At 44.4% G+C, this 25566-nt stretch overlaps 1 protein-coding gene and 1 non-coding gene across 3 annotated transcripts in view; one reads left to right on the plus strand and one right to left on the minus strand.

Moving 5' to 3' along the window:
* Window positions 1–20719, minus strand: part of RPTOR (regulatory associated protein of MTOR complex 1) — a 342733-nt gene extending 322014 nt beyond the window's left edge. For both annotated transcript variants that reach the window (XM_060081126.1, XM_060081127.1), the window contains exon 1: window positions 19738–20719. In XM_060081126.1, the coding sequence (XP_059937109.1) occupies window positions 19738–19899 (162 nt within the window). In that variant the 5' untranslated portion in view covers window positions 19900–20719. The remainder of the gene's footprint in view (window positions 1–19737) is intronic.
* On the plus strand, window positions 5909–5981 carry TRNAR-CCU (transfer RNA arginine (anticodon CCU)). The gene has a single exon. It is a non-coding gene; the product is annotated as a tRNA-Arg (tRNA).
* Window positions 20720–25566: the final 4847 nt, after the last annotated feature.

The raw sequence follows: 25566 nt of genomic DNA on the forward strand, positions 1-25566 counted from the left end.
TCATAAATTAGGATCTCCACTGTCTCAAAGTTAAACACAGTAACATAAGACATTGATATGGCACTAGTAAATGATCCATAAACAAGCATGTCCTGGTACAGCTTGCAATAATAAGCAAGTGCAGAGCGAAGGGCTCGTGGTCAACACCCACCCCCTCAGTAGGATCAGGTGAATGTTAGGGATGGGGGCAGGGTGATAGCCAAGGGAATGAGTCAATCTCCAAGCCCACTTCAGGCATACTTCTGGCACCTGGGGTCCTGGAGGGCATCTGAGGGAGACACAGCACGTGGAGCCCAACACAGCTCAGGGGCACCACTCCATATACTGGGTTGCAGGACCCAGGCAAATCCAGGAAGGGAGAGCCCATCAGGTGCCCAAAACCAAAACTCAGAAGAATATGAAGCAAACCAGAACCCATATAGGGAACTCAAGCTCTGGAACTTAGTAACAAGCTCTGAGGCTATGTGAGAGCAGGGAGTCACTGAACTTAGGAGTGAATCAGCATCTGGAGACAAAGAACCAAATGTAGGTTACAGGAAATGCGGCCCAGGCACAGTTCCAAAGCCCAGCGGTCAGAGCCAGGCCCCCAACTTCTGGGTCAGCCCCCACACCGCTACTCCCAGAGAGGCCCCGGGAGAGCTGAAGTACCTCCTACTTGGCTCATTTCTCCTGGAACCCAGGAGAGCGCTAGGCCAGTGAGCCCACCCACGGGAAGGCAACAGAGTAGGAGTCAGGGACAGTACCAGCAACAAAGAAGGGCTTTGCAAAAAGCACCTGTTCAGAGAATTTCCCACAGTAGTGCCTGTTAAACCCAGCAGTTTGCCTCACAGACCACATAATATGGAAATAAAGCATTTCATCTTCAGAGCACTTTTACTAGAAAGAAGGGAACAGTAATGACCACACCTTCCCAGTCTGATTCGGTAGATTCAGAACTGTTTTTACGAGAATACTCATTCTGAATGAAATGAATTTGATGTCAGGAAAAAATGTGTGAGCTATTATTGAAGCCTTAATACTTGCCATGATGGCCTTCAAGAATCAATTCATTTTCTGTAGTGTTCACAAACACTGATTTATGGGAAGTGTGCCATAAAGTCTAGTTTTTGATAAACTATAACATTTACCAGAACCTCACATAAACACACTCAGGTAGAGCATGGATCTTAGGAGAGCTCCCATCTTACTCCGGAGAGGGGCCAGGGTCGGTGCAAAGGGTTTTTAAAAAAGAAAGCTAAGCCTGCCCAGTTTGGAGCTCCTCTTAGGATGGTGGTCACCTGAACAACTTGTGCCCCTTATCAACTGATGAAAACTGCAGGCACAGCTCGCTGTCTCGACAGGGGCAAATCTGTTCTTTTTCTTCCAAATAGTCAATCACGTGCAACATCTGCACCACCACACACGAAGGGACGGAGCTCCTTAGCAGCTGTGCGGTAAGGAGCACATGGGCAGAAACACATAGCCACACAGGCTGCCCCTCGAAACACTGGGCTCAGCTATGCATCACACAGTCCTCCTGCTTCATAAATATGATCACATTTAATCTTTGCAACACACCACCACGAGGTAGTAGCCTTAGACTCACTTTACAAAGCAAAACACGAAGATCTAGATCAAGAACAGACAGCTAGAAAAGAAACCAGCTTGGACCAAGGTCATTCTGACACCAAAGTCCATTCCTTAGAAAAAACCTCAGCTGCCTGTTCAATTTTTAGAAAAAGTCCATCAAGAGTTTCTGAGTCTTGGGACTTCCCTGGTGGTACAGTGGTTAAGAATCCGACTGCCAACACAGGGGACATGGGTTCAAGCCCTGGTCCGGGAAGATCCCACATGCCGCAGAGCAACTAAGCCCGGGTGCCACAACTACTGAGCTTGTGCTCTAGAGCCCGCGAGCCACAACTACTGAGCCCATGTGCCACAACTACTGAAGTCTGCGCACCGCAACGAAGAGTAGCCCCCACTCGCTGCAACTAGAGAAAGCCCAGGCGCAGCAACGAAGACCCAATAAATAAACAAATAAATGAATAAAAATTAAAAAAAAAAAAAAGATTTTCTGAGTCTCCATAAGGAGGGACTTTAAGCCAATGAGAAATCTCGCCCAAAGCTGCTCTGCAAATGGGATGAGAAATAAGGTGGTAGCCCGGCTCCTCAGTCATCAGACTGAGGCCTGGACTCCTGGCTCGGCTCCTCAGCAGCCCATGAATTCCATGGGGTTGGATGCCCCCTCTAAGTGGCCTCAGTTCACTCAGGTAACAACAGGTGCCTGCTAGGGGTGTTGTCAGGATTAAGTAGATTAAATCCATGTGAAAAAATGTTCACAAACTGTAAAGCAATAAAGTAGGAACATTATAGCTTCTGCCCACACTGCCTCCCCTCCCTGGGCCTCTTTCCACCACATTCCATCTCTCCCTCTGATGGCTCCTCTGCCTTGCAAACATTTGTTTGCTATTGCCCCCAGTGCCAGCCACTTCTCTCCTCCCGAACCCCTGCTCTGTGACCACTGCCTCACTCTCTCCTCAACCCCTTGATGAAATTTCTGTTCCCAGAAATTCAGCTTCCACAAAATTTTCTATTCAACCAAGACATCACTCACAAAAGTCACCAAGGGCCCTGGCTCCGTCATGCAACAAATATTTACAAAGTCTGTGCTACGTCACAGACACTCCCTGGTACACACATACTCATTAGCTTTCCTCCAGAAGCACACCTATCTCTGACTTCACCTTATGTTACTAACCTCTTGGTTCCAGATTTACAACAACAACAAAAGACAGAAAAAACAAAACAGATTAGACCTGAAGACATCACTACAAATGCATGTTTTGCTTAATACAGATAGAGATGGTTACCTATAGAAATGTTTACAGATGTGTATATATACACAGGGGTCAGTATATGCACATATATCTCCTTGCTCTGTCACCTGAGAGGACCTAAAAGTAGTGACACCCCAGTAGCAATGAGCGCACCCAGCACCCAGATCTTGGCCTCTAACACCATTCTCCAATAACAGCAACCAGAGGTCCTTGGAGAAACACCTGATTTTAGAACTGAGGCAGGAAATGTACAAGATGATCCCAGAGCATCCTGTGCTCCAGAAAGTAAACAGCCAGAAAGTAAATAGCTGCTTTTAAAAAAAAGTCCACAATAGTGGGGCTTTGTCAAAGTAGCACAGGAGCCAACTGAAAGAGCTCCCACTGGCCAAAGATGGAGCAACAAAATAAAGTAGTAGTGGATTATAACCCAAAGGACAAAATAAATATCCATGAGTCCATAGTGATATAAGTAAATGATTGAACAGATAATAAATGCGGAAGAATAGATAAATCTCCCATACAGAAAAATTCCAATTAATATATGCAGATACTCTGACCTTAGGGACATGGAGCACAACCCTCTTCCCCTTAAGTGTGGGCTGGGCACAGTAAATTCCTTCCAAAGAGAACAAGATGGGGTGAGGGGATATCAAGTGGAGACATCTGACAAACAGGACTTCAGCCAGGTAATCAAAGTCACATCAACAGTGATAAGTTGTGTTGAGAGCATGGACCTTTGATGTGATGTGATATGAAGGGCACTTTCCCTCTGTGATATTCCTCCCCAAAACCTATAATCCCAGTTTTATCATAAGAAAAACATTAAACAAATTTCAACAGAGGGACAGTCTATAAAATCCCTGACCAGTACTGCTCAAAATTATCAAGGTCATCCAAAACTAAGAAAGTCTGAGAGACTGTCACAAGCCAAGAGGAGCCTGAGGATACGTGACAACTAAATGTAATGTGGCATCCTGGATGGGATCCTAGAGCAGGAAAAAGATATCGGTAAAAACTTAGGAAATCCAAATAAAGTATGGATAGACTTTGGTTGATAATAATGTATCAACATTGATTCATTAGTTATGACAAGTGTACAATCCTAATGCAAGATGTTAACAACAGGGGAAACTGGGTACAAAGTATACAGGAACTCTATCTTCTCAATTTTAATAAAATTCTAAAACTATGGACACAAAAAGAGAGAGAGTCCATTCCCCTTCTGCCACAAAAAACCACCACACAGTTTTTCTTTCTCCCAATTATTCACCAAATCCCATGATTCTCTCCTCATGTCTCTCAGAATGTTACTACTCCACTTTACACCCCCACCCCTACTCAAAAACCTTCAAAGATTTTGTTGCTGCCCAAATAAATGTCATTTCCTCACGCTACCATTCAGGCCTTTAAAGATGTGGAGCAGACCACCTCCTGCCTCTGGAACCTGAGGCTTCCTCTCACTCTGGGCAAACCCTTCCCTCCCAACTCCATGCTATTCTCTCAACTGCACTTGCCAAAATCCTACTCTGTCCTTCAAATGCTTTCTTGCTTCCAGAGCTTCCCTGACACCCACCTACCTTTAACACCAGGTATGTGAGCCCCCCTGAGGCCCACGCTTCTGCAGTATCTCACCTGAGCACTAGTCCTCACCACCAAACCTCCCGGGGATCCGTGCCCTCAGAGCAGAAGCTGGTCCTAACTGGACCAACTCTTGCTCACTGAAAAGCTTCAGACGCTTACGTGTTCTGCCCACCTGTGTCCACCTAGAGAACGCCCAGTTAACCTTGGTAGGATGCTGCCATCATCATCTCCCCGCACATCCATAACTGAAGGAGAAGGGCCAAGCCTTTCTACTGGGCACCCAAAGGGTCACACTGTAGTTCCACTCCCCGCCCACCAGCACTGTGTCCCACTGTGTCCTCTCACCTAAACTGGAGGCCATGTATACCCCACCCTAGAAGGTCTTTTCCTCTCCATTCCAGCCAGTGCAATCCTTCCTGTCTCTGTGCCCAGCTCAGGTCCTCCCTCCCTCCTCCAGAAGCCTTCCTCAGCCAGACCCCTCTCCTGGAATCCCTCACCAGCCACTGGCCACACCACTACTTCTCACTGGTATTAACACAGCCTTGAGCCACTAGTTAGACGTTTCAAGACGCTATCTGATCCACTAAGCTGGTCTGCAGGTGTACTGATTTCACAGTGCTCCCCAGGGTTCTGGACCAGGTCCACTCCTTCCTCATTCCCACAGAGGAGCTGGTATAGCAGAGGCTCTGGCTCAGGGGTCACTAAACAGCCAGTGAGCAGGTGCTCCTGAGAAGCCAGCAGATCATGGTCTCCCAGGTTCGACCATTAACGCTCACGCTCTCAGAGAGGTGGATAACTCGGCACAATGAGGGCACAGATGCCAGGGCCAGATGGCCAGGGTCCAAGTCCAGGCTCTGTGGCTCCCTAGCCACGTGACCTCTGAAAAATCATCTAACCTCTCTTGCCTCAGTTTCCTCAATCACAAAGTGGGTGTAACAGTACCTGTTCCCAGGGCTGTTTGGAAATTAAAGGGATTGTCAACGTGGGCAGCCTCGACAAGCCAGACACACGGTAAGTACGACTTAAAACTAAGCTAGTAGTGCTACTATTTTCCCAGAGGCATAAAGATGTTAAGAGCTAGTGCCTGTGACAGTCTTGATGATGATCTAGTTCCTGAGTGTGGTGGGTGTTTTCTGAGTGCTTATTTTATTGTTATGCTTCAGATCTTACAAGGGTAAGGATGTCAAAAATAGATAATTCAAAATAATCCTTTAACGGCACATACAGTATACTCCTGGTTGTGGGGAAGGGGGAAAGGGAAGACAGAGAAGTGGAAAATACACCAAAATATTAACAGGGGCATATAGGATTTTATATAATTTTTATTTTCACTGTTGTGTTTTTCCATAGTTTCTAAATATTCTAAAATGACGTGTTATTTTTATAATCTGAAGGAAAATAGCAAGTTTTCAAGGAACTCAGTTACTCCAGTAAAAAAATGTTAAAATATTTTTCAAGTACTAAGACCATTTTCAGCATAAAGTTTTATTTAAAGAACAAAAACTGGGACTTCCTTGGTGGTCCAGTGGTTAAGATTCCACACTCCTAATGCAGGGGCCCCAGGTTCGATCCCTGGTCAGGGAACTAGATCCTGCATGCATGGCACAACTAAGAGCCTGCATTCCGCAACTAAGAGGCCACATGCCGCAAGGAACATCCCACGTGCCGCAACTAAGACCTGGTGCAGCCAAATAAATAAATAAATAAATATTTAAAAAAAAAAAAAAAAAACTCTTCAGGGAAAATATTCATGCCTGCTGGTCAAGTAAAAACTCACTTTCAGGAGAAGAGCTGTATGTATAAAGGAAAAGACTGAGAAGCAATTCTCTGGAGCCAGGCCCTGAAGCCAGACCAGGGGTCTGATCTGGGCTCTGCCATCTACCAGGCCAGGCTGGCAACAGATGGGAAGAAACACAGTCTGCCCTTGAGGTCCTGTGGCCAGAGACTCAGGGAGACGACAGTGCTGAGCCAGCACACTCAGGACGTCCACTACAGCAGACAGGAGGCACCTTGTGTCCCTGCGGTGGTTTCGCCTCTGTAGAAACTAGTCTGGACCTAGGTCAGGGCTTAGAGGGAATGCAGAAAGAGGAAAAGCTTGATTTAACATTTTGACCGTGGTTTTATTTTGATACACCTTTAAACTGCTTGTCAGGTCAACCTTTAAAGGTAAAAGAAGTCACACAAGAAAACACCAAACTGAACGGTATTCATTGTGCACAGCTTATCACCAATACCCTTAGGCATGGGGACAAGGGGTGCGATGGGGAGGGATGAAGACCAGATGTCAAGGGGACAGGAGGCTGGGAACCACTGAAGCAACACTTTCAACATTTCCCACCGAAACATTCTTGAAGGAAAACTTTCTCCCATTTCCACAGCCACAGCTACATGCTCTTTCCCTCCCAAATGCTGGTAGTGGCTCATTCCTCTCCCTTCTACATCCAGCCGGAACCAGCAAGACATTCTGTCGCCTCCTGCAGCCAATCAATGGCCAAGTGCAATCAATCCTTGTTCCAGGGAGCGCTTGGGGCCACCCACGTCTCACTGGCACCTCCCTAGCTGGGGCTATGGCCAGCTCTTCCTCGCTCCCACCTCCCCCTCCTCAGGACACTCCCGCCCCACTCCCCCTCCCTAACACACATTCACACACACACACACACACACACACAAACATATACATACGCACTCACACACCTATGCAACACATACACATAAACACACACACACAAACTAACCCGCCCTTCCCGCCTGACTCTATAGCCCAAAGAATCTTACTAAAATGCAATCCTGATCACTTCACTACCCTGCTTTAAAACCTTCTTTAATTGTCCTTAAGACAAAACCCAAATTCCTAGGGCCTTACAAAGCTTGTCAGGACCTGCCCTGCTTGCCTCTCCACCATCATGGGTCTCCCGGCACTCCTCTCCGAACAGTCTCTGCTCCATTTATTTGCTCAACAAATATTCACTGAGCACCTACCACCAGCCAGTCATTATGTGAGAAGCTGGGGATGTGGCACGAACAAGACAAAGTCCCTGTCCTAGTCGGGGAGGCAGAACAAATGCATAACCCGGTGTCACGGGGTGGACGTGCCAGCAGAAGATAAAGCAGGTGGGGCTGGAGCATGGCCCTGGGGAGGAAAGAGGGAAGCACTGTTCAAAGACAGGCTCTCTCCCCTCCCCACATCTGCACACCTTGCTCCTCTGCCCTCCCTCCCACCCTCTTCCTTCCTTGCCCAGATCATTTCTAGTCTCTTTCAGGTACTGGCTCAGTGTGCCTGCCTTCCAGGAGGCCTTCTCACCACTCTGCATGCAGCCACCAGCCCCCCAACCCATCTCCCCCAGAAAACTGGTAAACTCCTTAAAAGCAGGAGTTACGCACCAATGAATCGCCAACACATAGCATGGTGCCTGGCACATAGAGGCCCTCAATAAATATTAGCTGAACTACTGAATTCTTTAAATCAGTTTTTGTGACTTCACCACTCTTTCCCCTCGCTACACCCCCACCTTTGACCTGCACACATTTTCATCTCCCCCGTTAGGGACCCCCTACTGCACACAGCTTAGGCAAACAGACGCCACCGAAATGTCCAGAAAGCAGAATTCCTTAAATCACTACCTTATTACTCAAGTGCAGATACATAATTACTGTGTTGGGCTTTTACTTAACTTTGTATAAGGATGCCATTTTCTCTAATAAGATAAAATTCCTCAAGGGCCACGCCCACATCCTATACCTCCTGAGATCCCACACAATCCCAGGCTCAGTGCCATGTAGGTAAATGGTACAAAGTGCTCATAAGAACAATTATTTCCCCACAAAACACTGAGAAGCCCTGCAACTTGCTTTTAGATAGCATACACTAATAGTTAGGATCTGTGCATTTCACTGTATGTAAAGTTTGCCTCAAACAATAATGTAAGTGAATATTAACCTCTTAGTTAATAAGTGTGCTTCCTCAAGCACTATGGGTTAGCAGTTCAGAAACTCCCTTCTGTGTATTCCAGCCAGCAAATGAATCAGTGAGGACAAAAGAGCCAGGTTCTCACTGCTGGGAAGTAAGTGACAAACCTGAAAAGGGGAACCGAGGAGACGGGCCTTGTGGTAATCACCTCTGTGCATCACAATACCATGCACAGCAGTAAGTAAGCAATAAATACAAACACAGATGTCTCCACCCTACCTCTCTGCCGAGGGGACCCGCAAACAGTGGCACACCAGCAGCAATGGGCACACCTAGTGCCAGGTCTTGCTTCTAAATTCCATTCTCCACCAAAAGGAACTGGGGATCATTGGAGAAAAGGCTGATTCCAGGGCTGAGGCAGGGAAAATACAAGATAAGCCTGGAACATCTTACAGTGCTAAAAAGCTAAGAAATGTTCAAAGCCTGGTATGTCAAAGGGCACTGACAACAACGTGATGAGGCCTTGCTAAGCTAGAAAATAAATAATGACAGGGACGGGCCAAATGAACAACGGCAACAAAGCTGGGACCAAGCAACATGATGCGATGCTCTGGAAAAAGCAAGTGACTTCAGTAGCATCCTCACCCAAAATGCATAACCTGCACCTGAGTACAAGGAAACATCAGGCAAACCCAACTTGAGGACATTCCAGGAAATAACTGCCTGTATTCTTTTAAAATGTCAAGGTCAACGAATTCAGAGACAGAAAGTAGGATGGTGGTTACCAGGGCTTGGGGGAGGGGGAGGGAGAGTTAGTGCTTACTGAGGACAGAGTTTCAGTTTGGGCAGACAAAAAAGTCCTGGAGATGGACGGTGGTGATGGCTGCACAACACTATGAATGTACTTAATAACTATAGCCTTAAAAATGGTTTAAATGATAAACTTCGTATTATGTATATTTTACGACAATAAAAAAATTGTCAAGGTCAAGAAATTCTAAGAAAGCCTGAGAAACTCCTTTAGATTAAAGGAGGCTACAAAGACAAGACTTCTAAGGCAGTAAGTGAACCTGGATGGGGGGAGGGGCAAAAATGGCTCATAAAGGAGCAAACCACAACATTTTAATATGAACTGTGGATTAATAATAGTATTATATCAGGAGTTCCCTGGCGGTCCAGTGATTAGGACTTGGCACTTTCACTGCTGTAGCCTCAGGTTCAATCCCTGGTAGGGGAGCTAAGATCCCGCAAGCTGTGTGGCAAAAAAAAAAAAAAAAATAGTATTATATCAATGGCAAATGTCCTGACTTTTACAACTGTCCTGTGTTTATGTAAGAGGATGTCCTTGTTCTTAGGAGAGATACACACAGTAAGGCATAAAGGAGCACAGTCTCCAACTTACTCTTCAATAGTTCAGAGGAAAGAATTACATATTCACATTTATAAATAGAGAAGGCAAGATGTAAAAATGGGTGAATCCGGGTAAGGGTATATGGGAATTCATTACACTATTCTTGCAATTTTTCTGTAAGTCTGATGAAATTACATCAAAACTAAAAAATACAAAATAGTAGTAGTCAAGAACAGAAGACCCACCTGGAAAGCACACCGACGGTGGGTAAAATTAACACATGTCACTGGCTGTCTCTCCTCAGCTGTCTCCCCTTCCGCTGTAAAGGCACAACCCTCTCTGCAGAGTTGGACGTACAGGGCAAGTTTAAGGTTCAAGAACATGATTAAAGCATTAACATATCATGCCATATATTTACTGGAATGGCCTTTTCTATGTATTTAACTAGACTTACAAAAAGGAAACAGGGGCTTCCCTGGTGGCGCAGTGGTTGAGAGTCCGCCTGCCGATGCAGGGGACACGGGTTCGTGCCCCGGGTCCGGGAAGATCCCACATGCCGCGGAGCAGCTACGCCCCTGAGCCATGGCCGCTGAGCCTGTGCGTTGGGAGCCTGTGCTCCGCAACGGGAGAGGCCACAACAGTGAGAGGCCCACGTACCGCAAAAAAAAAAAAAAAAAAAGGAAACAGTAAGTATCCACCTTGAGCTCCACGGAGACAAGCATGGTGGATGCCCCAAGCACTTTAATGGCTTCTGAACAAAAAGAGGACAGAGTAAGAAACCTAGAGGACACCCTTTATATGTAAGCCACATGGATCTTGTTAGAGCTCTGGCTTTAGAATTCTACAAGGTAATAATGAGGTAGAAATGTTCTCATCCATTTCAGGACTCTTCCACAGCAGGTTGTTCAAAATGGAACACGGCACATTTTTTAAAGCAGGTTTAAAAAAATCTATGTAGATGTCCCTTTGTGGCTCCTGAGCCTCACATGACAAACGCCAAAGGAAAGTTCATATACTTCAAATGCAAAGTGAGAGAGTGTTATAAACCCCACCCCCTTTTACCCCCACATCCAAACCAGACTCCCTTGATTCTACCTTCTCGATTCTACCTTCTGGACATCAGCAGAGGCCCTGCCCTGTCCTCCACCCCTCCCACCACTGTCTCCTCCAGCCCTGGTGGTTCTCACCTGGATTATCACACTCCCCTCCCCAGCTGGTGATACCACCTCCAGTGTCACCCCTCTTCAAACCCTCCACTCCACCCACAGTCAAAAAGACCTTTCAAAACACAAATCTATGTCTGACACTCCCCTGCTTAAATCCTGAAGCAGCTCACCAACTACATCAACAGTCATTAGTTGCTGTGAGTTTAAAGCTGGGTCTACCTGACTGATTTATGTTTCATAAATGTTGTTCAATGCAAATGATTCACTTATTTACTATAAACTAAAGGTTTTCGCTGATAACCATGGTCTCCTCCCCTATAAACACACAGTGTACTATAATTTGATGACACGGCACACTGTCAATAAGCAATAAACCTCCACTGAACTGAAGTGAAGACGTCTGGCTACCTCCCCTTGCCCCACTGGATCCATTCTCCTCCCCTCACAGAACAAGGCCGTCCTGGGTGAGTGGCAGTGTGTCTTCCTACAGGACACGCAACAGGGGCAACAGGAGGCCCTAACGGTGCCTAAAGGGCTACATATAAGGCAAATGCCTTCACAATCACAAAGGCTCTCCACGAGCACAAGCTCAGAGGATGGGAAGAGTGTAACAGATCCCTTTTAGGTCTGTCACTTGATTTCTGGTCAAGCTTGGTATTTTTGGCCAACCATCTGATACCTCAAGCCTTCTTCCTAGTTTAAGTTTGATGCCCACTTTTTTTTTTTTACACTTGTTTCTCTATTTTTTTAATAGATCTTTATTGGAGTATAATTGCTTCATAATACTGTGTTAGTTTCTGTTGTACATCAAAGTGTACAACAGAATCGGCCACATACATACATATGTCCCCATATCCCCTCCCTCTTGAGCCTCCCTCCCATCCTATCCCACCCCTCTAGGTCATCGCAAAGCACAGAGCTGATCTCCCTGTGCTATGCTGCTGCTTCCCACTAGCTAACTATTTTACATCCGGTAGTGTATATATGTCGATGCTACTCTCACTTCGTCCCAGCTTTCCCCTCCCACCTTGTGTTCTCAAGTCCATTCTCTATGTCTACATCTTTATTCCTGCCCTGCAACTAGGTTCATCAGTACCATTTTTTTTTTTTTTTAGATTCCATATATATGCATTAGAATACGGTATTTGTTTTCCTCTTTCTGACTTACTTCACTCTGTACGACAGACTCTAGGTCCATCCCCCTCACTACAAATAACTCAATTTCATTTCTTTTTATGGCTGAGGAATATTCCATTGTATATATGTGCCACATCTTCTTTATCCATTCATCTGTCGATGGACACTTAGGTTGGTTCCATGTCCTGGCTATTGTAAATAGTGCTGTAATGAACATTGTGGTACATGTCTCTTTTTGAATTATGGTTTTCTCAGGGTATATGCCCAGTAGTGGGATTGCTGGATCATATGGTAGTTCTATTTTTAGCTTTTTAAGGAACCTCCATACTGTTCTCCATAGAGGTTGTATCAATTTACATTCCCACCAACAGTGCAGGAGGATTCCCTTTTCACCACACCCTTTCCAGCATTTATTGTTTCTAGATTTTTTTGATAATAGCCATTCTGACAGGCGTGAGGTGATACCTCATTGTAGTTTTGATTTGCATTTCTCTAATAATTAGTGATGTTAAGCACCTTTTCATATGCCTCTTGGCCATCCATATGTCTTCCTTGGTGAAATATCTATTTAGGTCTTCCACCCATTTTTTAATTGGATTGTTTGTTTTTTTGATATTGAGCTCCATGAGCTGTTTGTGTACTTTGGAGATTAATCCTTTGTTGTTTCATTTGCAAATATTTTCTCCCATTCTGAGGGCTGTCTTTCTGTCTTGTTTATGGTTTCCTTTGCTGTGCAAAAGCTTTTAAGTTTAATTAAGTCCCATTTGTTTATTTTTGGAGGTGGGTCAAAAAAGATCTTGCTGTGGTTTACATCAAAGAGTGTTTTTCCTATGTTTTCCTCTAAGAGTTTTATAGTGTCTGGTCTTACATTTAGGTCTTTAATCCATTGGGAGTTTATCTTTGTGTATGGTGTTAGGGAGTGTTCTAATTTCATTCTTTTACATGCAGCTGTCCAGTTTTCCCAGCACCACTTATTGAAGAGGCTGTCTTTTCTCCATTGTATGTTCTTGCCTCCTTTGTCGTAGATTAGGTGACCGTATGTGCGTGGGTTTATGTCTGGGCATTCTATCCTGTACCATTGATCTGTATTTCTGTTTTTGTGCCAGTACCATACTGTCTTGATTACTGTACCTTTGTGGTATAGTTTGAAGTCAAGGAGCCTGATTCCTCCAACTCCATTTTTCTTTCTCAAGATTGCTTTGGCTATTCGGGGTCTTTTGTGTTTCCATACGAATTGTAAAATTTTTTGTTCTAATTCTGTGAAGAATGCCATTGGTAGTTTGATAGGGATTGCACTGAATCTGTAGATTGCTTTGGGTAGTATAGTCATTTTCACAATAGTGATTCTTTCAATCCAAGAACATGGTATACTTCTCCATCTGTTTATGTCATCTTTGATTTCTTTCATCAGTGTTTTATAGTTTTCTGAGTACAAGTCTTTCGACTCCTTAGGCAGGTTTATTCCAAGGTATTTTATTCTTTTTGTTACGATGGTAAATGGGATTGTTTCCTTAATTTCTCTTTCTAATTTTTCGTTGTTGGTGTATAGGAATGCCAGAGATTTCTGTGATGTCCACTTTCTTTTAACTACACTAACAAGTCTCAAACATTTGGTAACAGGACACCTAACCACTCTTAAAGATTACTGAAGACTCCCAAAGAGCTTTTTATATGTTACATTTATCAATATTTTCCATATTAGAGGTTAAAACCAAATATATATATATATATTTCCTTATTAATTCACTTAAAAATTGTTACATTTTCAATAAAGATTTCTATGAAAAATAACTATATTTTCAAAAAAGTGTTAGACAAGTTTGCAAATCTCCTTAATGTCTGCCTTAATAGAAGATAGCTGAACTCTCACATTCTGCATTCAATCTGTTGTGATATGTTGTTTTGGCTGAAGTATGTGAGAAAAATATGGACTGAAAAAGACACATAGTTTGCAAAGAGCAGGAGTAACAGAATAGCAAAATAATTGGAAATATTCTTCTATGATATTACATCAAAACTCAGTAAGTGGTAGTTTCTTAAAGGTTTGCTGCAATCTATCTGAATAGAATAGAAAATAGAAAATTTAATCTATCCAAAACCAAAGCAATAACTCTTCATACCCTATTATGTTAAAATCCATTGGCCTAACTTTGGATCTTTTACCCATGGATGATTTTATAATATCATGAATTGGTCATTTGGAAATATTGGTTCACTGAATTATGCAGATGTCCCAAATGTGGACACATTTCATTCTACAATATAAAAAAAGATCATATTCATTAATATCACCATCATCTCATCAGAAACATCTTTAAGTACTGGGAAGCTGGGAAGCTCACAGTGGCAGATACAGGTTTTCCAAAGCTCTAATTTTCACTTGAAAGTTCAAATTTTATCACTGGCAACAAATACTGTCAGTTGTTTCCCTTGAAGTGAAGCTCACTTGGTTCGTTTTCCAGAAGATGTCCGCCAGAACCCAAGCCTGACCGTGCAGGGCCGGCCTGCTAGCCTCCTCCAGGTGCAGCTTGTGTTTCACGAAGGGTAGCAACTGGCGCAGCCGGCAACCGCGGGTGCTCTTCCTCAGACAACCATGCCTCATGCAAAGGATAAAAAAGGCGTGTACCAAAGAGCCAAGATTTAAGAAAACTAACCATTTTAATGCTTTATCAAGGGCATTCTGAAGTGAAACTGGGATTTTTTTTTTTTTTACTGAGAGCATATGGCAATGAAGAAAACAATAACCACCAGCACAGTCAGACGCCACCATCTTGATTCAAGCTCAGGCACCAGCAGTTTCACCCACCCACAATCAGCGCAACTGTCAACATGGGGAAAAGGCCAATAACTAACATCTTCTATTATCATGAAAACAGTGTCACCTCGGGGACCCAAGCGAGCACCGAACACACGGTGAGAACAGCTAGGCTGCTCCATCAGAATCGTTCTGTTGGTGGTTGACCACCACCCGCCTCATCTTCCCCATACATTTTGTTTCAGCCTCCATGGCCTCTCAGCAGGATTTTTCCAGTGGAGACACTGTGATACAGTTTTGCCTGTTTGTTTTTACCTGGGCTGTGTTTCTCAGATTCTGCTTCCTCTGTTGGAGCCCTGTAACTATGTCCCTTCACGCAAGCCTTTTAATCAAGCCCCAGTTTCCTCATCAATCACACAGATAACGATCTCTACTACTGAGCCTTAAAAGACATAATCTATGTGGAAGCCCTTGGTGAATGATTCATTTTTTCATCAGTACATTTTTATTGAATCCCTATTGTGTGCCAAGCACTGTCCTCTATGCCAGCAGAAACAAGGTCCTTGTTTTATGATTAAAAGCTCACTTCTGGGGGTCAGGGTATAAAGAAAAATATCAGAGACATAAAGAGTGATCATGAGCGACTGGGGAGCTGCTTAAGATGGGGTGATCAGGAAAGGAAGTGACCTAGGCGCTGGGTGCAAACTACAAGAAGGAGTCAAGTGTGCATAGGTCAGATGGAAGAGCATTCCAGGCCTTTCCATCCAAGAAGCAGAAAAGGCAGGCGGGGCCAGATCATGAAGCTTTGTGAACCAGGGTGGAGTTTGTGTTCTACTCCAAGCTGCCTGGTAAGTAATGGAATCTGATTTACACTTTAACAAGCTCCCTCTGACCAATACGTGAAGAATCGATTGTAGGACAAGAGCAGACATAGGGAGACCAGTCAGGACACGATTCTAGCTATCCAGATGAAAGATGGCAGTTGCCTGGACTGGGCTCACATCAGTGGAGACAAAATGAGGTGGTCCGATATAAGACACAATTTGGAGGCAAAGTTGACAGGTTCTGCTGGTGACACAAACAGTACAATGAGGAGAGGAAGAAGAAATAATTACAGATAAATTCTAGATTTACAATTTGAACAACTGAGTGGGTGGTGATGACAGTGTGTTGTGATGGAGAAAACCAAGGCAAAGCAGGAAGTTAGGTACCTGAGACAAGAATCACAGCATGTAGACGGCACACAAAACCATGAGACTAGATGAGATCAGCTAGCAAGGGGTATACAGAGAAAAGAGAAAGGGCTCCAAGATCAAGTTCTGGAACACTCTATGCTCAGCTGTCAACCAGCAAAGGAGTCTGAGGAGGAGCAGTTAGTGACCTCAGAGGAAGACCTGGAGTTTCAGGAAGACACAGAAGCAAGTGAGGAAAAAGCTGTGTGAATGAGAGAGTGGTCCACCCTGGAATGTTGCTGAGAAGTCGAAAAGATAAGGACAGAGAAGTGACATTTAGATTTAGCAACAAATGATGACCTTGTAGAGGGCACTCTGAGTGGCATGGAAGAGAGCCTAAATGGAGTAGATTGAGAGGATGCAAAGTGAGGAAACAGGAGTAAACAAGGGTTATAAAGTATTACTATTTCCCCTTGCTCCAAAGACAACCTAAACATTTGACTGTCCATATATCAGTTTAATGTATCTACTCCACTTCCTCCATGGTTTACTCAAATATAGCTACAAAGCAAGGTGACTAAGTCTAAAGACTGGTTTGGGAAATGGCTTCATCATTTTATAGCTACATCTCCTACAGACATGCAGATATAGTGTCTCTGTCAATGGTTTTCTCTCAGAGCAATAGCTCTCAGGCTTCCCTGATTCCATCTCACATACATAAGGTAAAGATCCATCTGAGATCAATTATCTCCACATGCCCACTTTCCGGAAAATGAACTGTGTGACAACTATAAAGTATCACAGTAAAACATAAATGGCGGAGTTATATACAAATCTGTTTTAGCCATAGGTCTATGAATGATTCACTTTGAACTGTAATTCACATGTCTAGTTATTTGAAAATCACAAGTCAAAAATGCCAGTGAGGCATGTACATATTTACTACACACAGAACTAACCAAAAAACAAACTTGATAATTTGATAATAACAGTATTAAACTTACAGTAACTTAGTAATTAAAACGCAACAATAGTGGCATCTGAAAACCAGGAATGGTTCAATACCAAGACTGTGGGAATCCCAACTGGGAGTGGGTATGTGCTGTAGTTCTGTGAGGATGCCAAATGCCGAGAGGCAGAAAACTTGGAGTGATCACTCAACTTTGGTAAAGTTGTCAATTTTAGGAACCCTTAACAACTCCACTAAATAGGACAAAAGTAAGTAACTACTGATACATATACAATAAAACTGTGTGGACTTGGGACTTCCCTGGTGGCACAGTGGTTAAGAATCTGCCTGCCAATGCAGGGGACACAGGTTCGAGCCCTGGTCAAGGAAGATCCCACATGCCGTGAGCAACTAAGCCCATGCGCCACAACTACTGAACCTGCACTCTAGAGCCCGTGAGCCACAACTACTGAGCCCGTGTGCCACAACTACTGAAGCCCACGAGCCTACAGCCCGTGCTCCACAACAAGAGAAGCCACCACAATGAGAAGCCTGCGCACCGCAACGAAGAGTAGCCCCCACTCGCTGCAACTAGAGAAAGCCACATGCAGCAACAAAGACCCAACACAGCCAAAAATAAATAAAATAAATAAATAAATTTATTTTTTAAAAAAAGTATGTGGACTTGCATATGGATCATGGAAAAAGCAATGACTGAGTCTGCATTTAGGGCAGTCAATTGCCCACTGGAAGAAGGAGTAGTCTACACAGGTCCTGGTACAGGACAACCGGGTCCACACCTGTTGCCTTACAATGATGCTGCATCATCAGACTGCTGGAGATCACCTCCAGCACAGGGAAACAGTCTGGCATCATGCCCATGTGCTCAAGATTCCTAGAATCTTGAGGTCACATATGGGTAACCCAGAGGCCACAGCCAACCCCACAAATGGACTGCTTCATGTTTTGTAATATCCGAATTAGTTCCAATAGTTTAAAATTGGAAAACTTCACATTTAAAAAAATAAAAAAAGTTTTCTGGCTTCTCAAAGAAAAGAGGGAGAGAGGGAGACCTGGCCAGGACCAGCTGCCCCTTGAGCTGCAACGTGTGCTCTTCAGCGCCTCACTGATCTCAGCCTACAGAAAGTCAGGCACGAGTCAAACCTCAGCTGCCATTTATCTATGAACCTGTGTCATTATTCTCCTTCTATGTGGCCTGTTTCATTCATTTATGCTACCTTCCAACTCTCACATCATTTGGATCTGTACCCTTTATCCTAGCATAGTGTGCTGAAAAGGTCCCCTCAGGGTCTAACCAGGGGAAAGAGACTACAAGGATGTCCAGACGCCAAGCTCTCACAAACTTAACTAAAAATGTTAGCTGCTGATCTTCTTCTTTAAACAACTTGCGAAGGTCGGACACAGCAAACTTTCTCCCCTGGATCTTTCTAAGTCAAGATCTCAGTAATTACTCAGACTGCCAGAACTTTTCTTCCTCTTAATAACCTATGAAGAGCTTATCAGGGAATGTTAATCATTCACAAATTGTTTTAATTAAAAGGTCAAAAATAAATCCATCAATCAGTTTTGAACAGTTTAAGCATGGGTTTAGAGTAGCAAAGGGAACCACATTTCAAAAGAAAAGAAAAAAAAAAAGCCCTCCAAATAGAATGGAAAAAAAAAAAGATTACAGTTACTTTTAAAATAAGTCTCTTCACATATGCATAGGAACCACAAAAGCTTTAAACCATATAATTAGTACTAAAAATGTCCGTAAGACATACTTTATACAATGTCTTCCAATGACCATCTCTTTTTAGTCCCTAAACTACTTTTGGATGAAACAAATTTTCCTAATAACAACTGAAGCACAAGTTACTAGTGACTGACTAGCTAGAAATACCACAAGGGTAATCCTATATATGTTCAACATCATACACTAAAAACAACAATCTTATATAAACATATCCATAAACCCAGAGCAAGCACACTGCATTACACCACCAACTACCCCTCTTAGGCTAAAATGTTCAAATCAATAAAGACAGTCTTGAAGGAGAAAACAAAGCACAAAAAAAACCCAAAACCAAATTATAAGCGTGTATGGGTGAGACGGTCCCACCCTTTTGCTCTGGAGGCCAGGAAGTAGATGGTGGTTGATTAAGGACAGGTTTAACAAAATTGACTGTTTTCTTTCCTACTAGCTTCTTAAGTCACTATCCACCCTCCAACACCACGAGGACCCCCTACCAAACCCAAGTTCCAACCCATCATACTCTACTATTAGAGAAACTGTTTCCACCTAACAGTATCACGACACCACATAAAAGTACGAAAGTCTTGATTCAAGACAAACTGTTTAGAAGTCTATGATGAAGTTCACTGTAACTTTAAAATAACTTTGCATTAATTTGTGACTAGCTGAACATTTGCCAGTAATCTTGTTTCCCAGCATACTATATTAGACTTCTACACTCCACCTAGCTTGGACAAAAAAAGTAAACGAGCCACTAAGTAGACTCACCACGTTGGGACAAATATTATATCCCAAGTCGTCTTTCCTCTAAGTGTTAACAGTACAAAGTTTAACAGTACAAAGTATATCAAAGAGCATGTAAATAGTTGCAATGCTGTATTTTCTAACTTGCTTAACTTCCACTGTCTGAATTAGAACTTACTTTGAATCTAATTAACACTATCCAGTGAATAACTACTAACCAAAACAGCCTTTTCCATTTACAGTAAAAAAAAAAAATGGAGTCTGAAATGGTTTGTGCTTTTTGGTTGACTTGCAACATGAGGCTGAGAAAAAATATCGCTGCTCTCCCAAGGACATATTTCTGGCTCTGAACTTTCTTGTAAAAGCTATCAAGGTCTAAGGGACGCAGGCTCAATCTACTTACCCGATCCTTCATCCTCCAGCTCTGAGCTAAAGATTTGGAGCCTTCAATTTTCTCACAGTGCCTCTTTTTCATGAAAGCCAAAGGCAGGTTCCAGTCAGTAAGATCGGCCTCATCTTCCTCCCCGAGTCCCAGGAGAGGCGACTGCAGCATCTCGGATTCCATCAGCGGGGGAGGGGGTGGGGGAGTCCTGGGCAGCAAGCGCTCGAGAACCTCCAGCCTTAAAAACTAGTGTGTACCAGAATTGGTGAAATAAAAAACAGAGAAGGGGGAAGTAGAAAAAGAAATGGATGGAGAGTGTGCGGAGACCCTCGCTGAGGCAAGAAGTCTGAGATCCTTCTCTCTTAACTCTGCGCGAGAAGTCAGAAGGGGTGGGAAGAGCGGTGGGAAATGAGGGAAGCCAAGGAGCTCCTCACAGACACACACGTCCCCAGATCCCAAGCCACCGGCTGCTTCTGAGGCTGTCCGTTCCCGGAGGGGCTGCGAGCGGAGCTGTCAAAGGCGTGCGAGATTCCAGGCCTCACGATGACCCTGCTCTCGGCCTCCAACGCCTCAGCCGATCCGAGGACAGGCAGGCCGCCCGCTCTTGGTGCCGGTTTGCCGACTGGGCTGAGGTCTTCGGCCGAGGGGAAGAGGTTCAGAGCGCCTCGGGTCTCCTACAGCCACTTTCAGCCCTGCGGATCTCGCACTCGCCGGAGCTGCTGCAACCAGAGCCAGGACGGGCCCATCGTGCTTGCCCGCAGCCGGCTCCTCAGCCCCGGGTCCGCGCGGCCGGGCCGGTCCTGGCCTCCGGCCCCGTGGCTCTCTCCTGCCTGAGAACGAGTCCTGGGAAACAGGCGACACGGAGCCGCGAGGAAACGCGTAATGTGGGCTTATTGGGTTTGGGAAGTTTTGCCCTCTGGTTTGAAGCTACAGTGAAACTCCTCTCATCAGCACATCAAGGAGGACGCCATATTGCCAAGACCCAGCATGCAGCGCGATCTACGGCGTGGCTAACAAGTCAAACTTCTCAGAGCGTTCTGGCCATGCTTCCCAGGAGGCAGCGAGAGGCGTCCCTGCCTCCCCGTTACCATCGTTACCACAATTAAGCTTTCTAGAGTTTATGGCAATTGGTATAATAGATGCATCATATCAAAGTCAGTCCTATAAATGAAACTGTGTTATTTGGAAAAAAGCTTTTTATTATTACAAATGGATCTACATGCTTCTGAAATTAAAGGATTCAACCCCTTGTTGTTTCTTCCAGATTTTGAAAAAGCAGCAAAAGCTTCAGAAGGAACAATTGATAACATTACAAAAGAAGATAGTATTGGGGGGGCGTAGTATCCTCCACAGTATCAATCAGATTTTCTTTTTTATTTTCAAGGAACACTAAATGAAAAATTAATTTCAACAATTATAATTTTTTGTTTAATCCATCTTATTTTCTGTACGGTTTATTCTTATTTTGATAGAGCTTCGTGTGCAAACAACTAAACGCTACAGATTTCTATGCGTGGCACGCTTCCTGCGTTACTTTATCGCTGTATTCCATAAACATTGTGTATTTACAGTTTGTGGATAACTGTGTCCCGTGCGGAGGGATTATAAACCCCAAGCAGCATGCGGTGCCTGCCTTCAATAAACATAGTGTCTAGTGAGACACAGATGTAACTGTTAGATAAAGCCGGGCAGAAGGCAAAGAGGCTCATCTCCCCCTCTGCATTTAGGTTTTGAGGTCAGGCCCACCTGTATCTGCATCTCAGCTGTATCACTTTCTATGTCTGTGACCTTGGTCAATCCCTTAACTAGTTCAGCCTCAGTTTCCTCAACTATAAAACTGGGTGAATATCATACCTACCTTGAAGGATAAAATTAACCCATGTAGGTATCTGGTATATAGTGAGTGCCCAATACAATTCCAGCAATGATGCGTCTGTAGCTGGAGTGAGATCTAGCAGCCCTGTGTGCTTTACTAATCTAAAACCTCAGGGTGGGCTCTGGGAGAGACCCTTTTTCTCAGTGTGGTTTCCTAGGGCTTTGACACAATGTGGCAGCCCATATAAAAATCCTGATGGCATTTGTGTTCCTTTCAACAGCCGAGTGAATAGTGCAATCCCAGATCATTCTCACCTAGCACATCACAGGCATTTAATTAAAATTCTTGGATTAAATCTTACCATTATAAACATTTATTCAGTTATTACATCCTGATGAGCCCAATCCTCCCATTAAAACTCAGGGCAAATTCACCAGAACAGAAATAGAGGCTAAAATCTGCCTTTTCCTTGCTCTCTGTGTTGACAAAATATCCCCCACAGTCACCAGCAGAGGCTTCAGGACTGCAGGGTCCTGAGAAGACCCCACTCTCACCTGAGGGCAGCAGCGTAACTCCGGCTCTGCCCCGTCACCCTGCAGCACACAACAGTGACGGCCAGGGTCCCCAGGCACTCTTGCAGGAAGCAGCAGTTACAGAAAAACAGCAGCATTAAACCCATTCATTCCTAACTAGCCCTGTGACAAGGGAAAACCCACTTAATCTGTGTGAGATTCAGTTTCCACACCTATGAAGTATGTCACCTGGGGAAATCTACTCACCCTCTCTGACATTCTAAGCGAAGGTAGTAACGAAACCAGTGGAACCCAAAACTTGCAGGTTGTCAGAATCACCTGGGAAACTATTTTAAAATAAATATTCACCCAGACCTACTGAATCACGGCGAGAGGGGGACAGGGATTCAGGATCTCTATTTTTTAATCAGGTAACCCTGATGATAACTTAAAATCAGTCAGATGTGGGGATACTGGACAATATTCTCGTTGAGGATATTAGACAATATTCTCCCCCAATGATTCTGTTCCAGCTCCATGGTGGGCCCTCAACTATTTGTACTGAACAAATGAATACTATGAAGCAACTATCCAATCTTCCATCTAATACGTCAGAACAAGACACCCTCTCCCCCAAACTACATAACAAAACACGCCCTCTACTGTTTTACATATGTGACCCCAGAACCAAGAGGCCTTTGGAGTCCATGTCCCGGACTGAGGGTTGGATGAAAACATTCTGTCCCCAGCCCACCACCAATTTCTGCAGAATTGCCAGAGCCTCCACCCTCCTCTGTCCTCAGTCTCCACGTCTGAGACAACAGAACCTTAAAGAAGATGAACCTCTAAAGACACTTCAGGGTCAAAATTCTGTGACTCATGTAAAAACCAGAAATGGGCAGATGAAAGCCCAGCTCCCAACCTGAAGTTTCAAGAAGGGGCTTGAATCATTTCACAGCATCACGACTTCTAAAAGAAACCTCTTCCCAGTGTGCCATGAGCGGCTCTATTCAAGTCCCAGATAAGCATTTGGAAGCATGGCTCCAGGTTTCCAGAAGGCAGTGAGCGTCGATGACTAATGACAGGCTGGAAATTCAAGGGCTAACTTTTCTCACCTGGGTGATCTCATTACCACGGCGGGTGATCAGCCAGCCACTTGGGCCTGCCGTTCTGATTCCCAATATCTCCAATTCTTCACAAGCAAGGACATCTCCTGCTTGCCACAGAGCCTCTAAATAAGATACTTTAATCATGAAAACAAGCTCTACAAATCTCAAAAAATGCGTAAAACCTGATCTGGTTCAAGCTATGGAAGGGGAGAGAGTGTTAATGAAATCCTGCTGGGGCTAAACATCAGGCTGCCGATGTAAAGCTGGGAGAGAGAAGGGGCTTTTAGGCCCAGCTCTGATGTGAAACAACAGAATAACATTTGATCTTCCTGTACAGAGAGGGGGGACCTTTTCTTACAACATGAGGGTCGAGCAGAAGACCCCTTCCAGCCCAAAATCTCAGGCTATTTGGCAACCAGAAGCCAAAGAAACAGCAAAGTGAGCAGAGGACAATTATAAAAAACCTGAGTGTGTAGGTCAAATACAACAGAAGTCAGGGGTAAATCTAGGGGTAAATTTGGGATAACAACTGGGGCAGGGAAAGTGTCTGAATAGATGCCTTGGGAACATAGCACGTTGCCCAGGAAGAACCAAGGAGGAGGCTGGGTTTTCACAGCCTTCAAGCTCAGCTGTTGGCTAATCTTCTCTCAAAACACAAGACCATCACAGCCGAGGCATTCCATTTGCGGGCAGGACAGGCTGCGTTCCATCCTCCAATATTGCAGTTTCTCCGCTAAATCAATCAAGGGCCCTGAATGTGTTTTGTCATCAAGAATCAGGAGCAAGCCTGGAGGTCAAGCAACTCAAGAAAATCGGTGCTTCGATGAGCTATTATTTTCCATGCAGGGAGACCAGCCAGTTCCCACCCTTTCCAGAGAAATCTGTGCTTAGCTTAAAAGAAACAAAAATAAAGTACTTTGCCATTGTCTGAGCATCATTACTCTGTTTTTAGCAGAATCCAAGCCACCCCCCACCCCTGCAGGTCAGATGTTTTGTTGACAGCGAAGTGAGAAGAGAGAGAGGGAAGTAACAGCACCCGCAGTTGGAGACGCTGACTTTGAGAACCCAAACGAGCCCGTCTCCCTCTCTGCCCATTCCACCATCTAAAAATATGGCGGTGTTTGTGTATGTGCTTTTCACCTCCTATTGCATATCTTTCTATTTTATGCACAAATTTTTACACTGAGCAACTAAGGTTCTGGGAAGCACAAACAAACAACAATGTTATTCCATTTTAAAAAGGGAGTGACCCCTGAGTAGCATGGGGACTATGGTAAAAGATTCCTCTTATTGAATAAACTTCACCCACTATCCACATTTCTCCTTTCAGAATTGAGAATTTTTGCATAGCCTCAGCCTTAAACAGCCAGACGAGAAGGAAACACACAAGGAAGGGGGCAGAAGTGGATCCTTCACCCCCGGCCCTTTCCTTCCCACTCTGGGGGCTGTTTTGCATAGGGTGGTGAAGAGCTGTCTGGGGACCCTAGAATTTGGAGCAAGGTGAGGAGTGATGGAGTTGGAAGGAAATGTGTCTCAGGCCCAGTCACCATTGGGCCCAGCTTGCAGCACAGGAGCCCTGACCCGTCAGTCTGGAGGCCTGGTGCTCCCTGCTCCGGGCTTCACTGAACCAGACACCACTGTCCACAGCCCTTGTAGAGAAGGGACGAAAACTAGTACCTTTCCCAGTCACAAGTTCATTAATGTGAGCCCTGTCTTCCTCCTCTAGAACCTGGAGGTAGAATCACTGGGATGTGGTCTAGGCCCAGGGCAAAAAGAGTGCATAAAAAAAAAAAAAAGAGGAGGGCTTCCCTGGTGGCGAGGTGGTTGGGAGTCCGCCTGCCGATGCGGGGGACGTGGGTTCGTGCCCCTGTCTGGGAGGATCCCACGTGCCGCGGAGCAGCATGGCCGCTGAGCCTGCGTGTCCGGAGCCTGTGCTCCGCAACGGGAGAGGCCACGGCAGTGAGAGGCCCGCGTACCACAAAAAAAAAAAAAAAAAAAAAAAAAAAGAGGAAAAAAGGAAAGCTTTTATGATAGAGACTATACTGAGAAAATTTGTTATCCAATAAAAAATATGCAAATAGAATTTTATAAGCTTTTATTTTAATAGTATTGCCTACAATAAGATTCTACCTTTATGAAAATACAAATAATATCACCACTGTCTCTTTTTAAGTTCCCCATTTGTTATTTTATGTAATATTCACATCTTATCAATGATTCTCAGGTTCTCAGTGAGCACAAGGTCCTGGGGGAGCCAAGGCTAACCCAACCATTGCCTCTGCCTTTAACAGGGGGCATTAGAGAATGTGCCAGTAACTAAAATATTGTAATCCTGATAGTGTTTGTGGTGAGCCAAGCCCTTTTCATGAGAATTAACTCCTTTAATCCTCCTAATAACCTCCTTTAAGCCTCC

This window comes from Mesoplodon densirostris, chromosome 18 (genome assembly GCF_025265405.1).
Source record: "Mesoplodon densirostris isolate mMesDen1 chromosome 18, mMesDen1 primary haplotype, whole genome shotgun sequence".
NCBI lineage: Eukaryota > Metazoa > Chordata > Mammalia > Artiodactyla > Ziphiidae > Mesoplodon > Mesoplodon densirostris.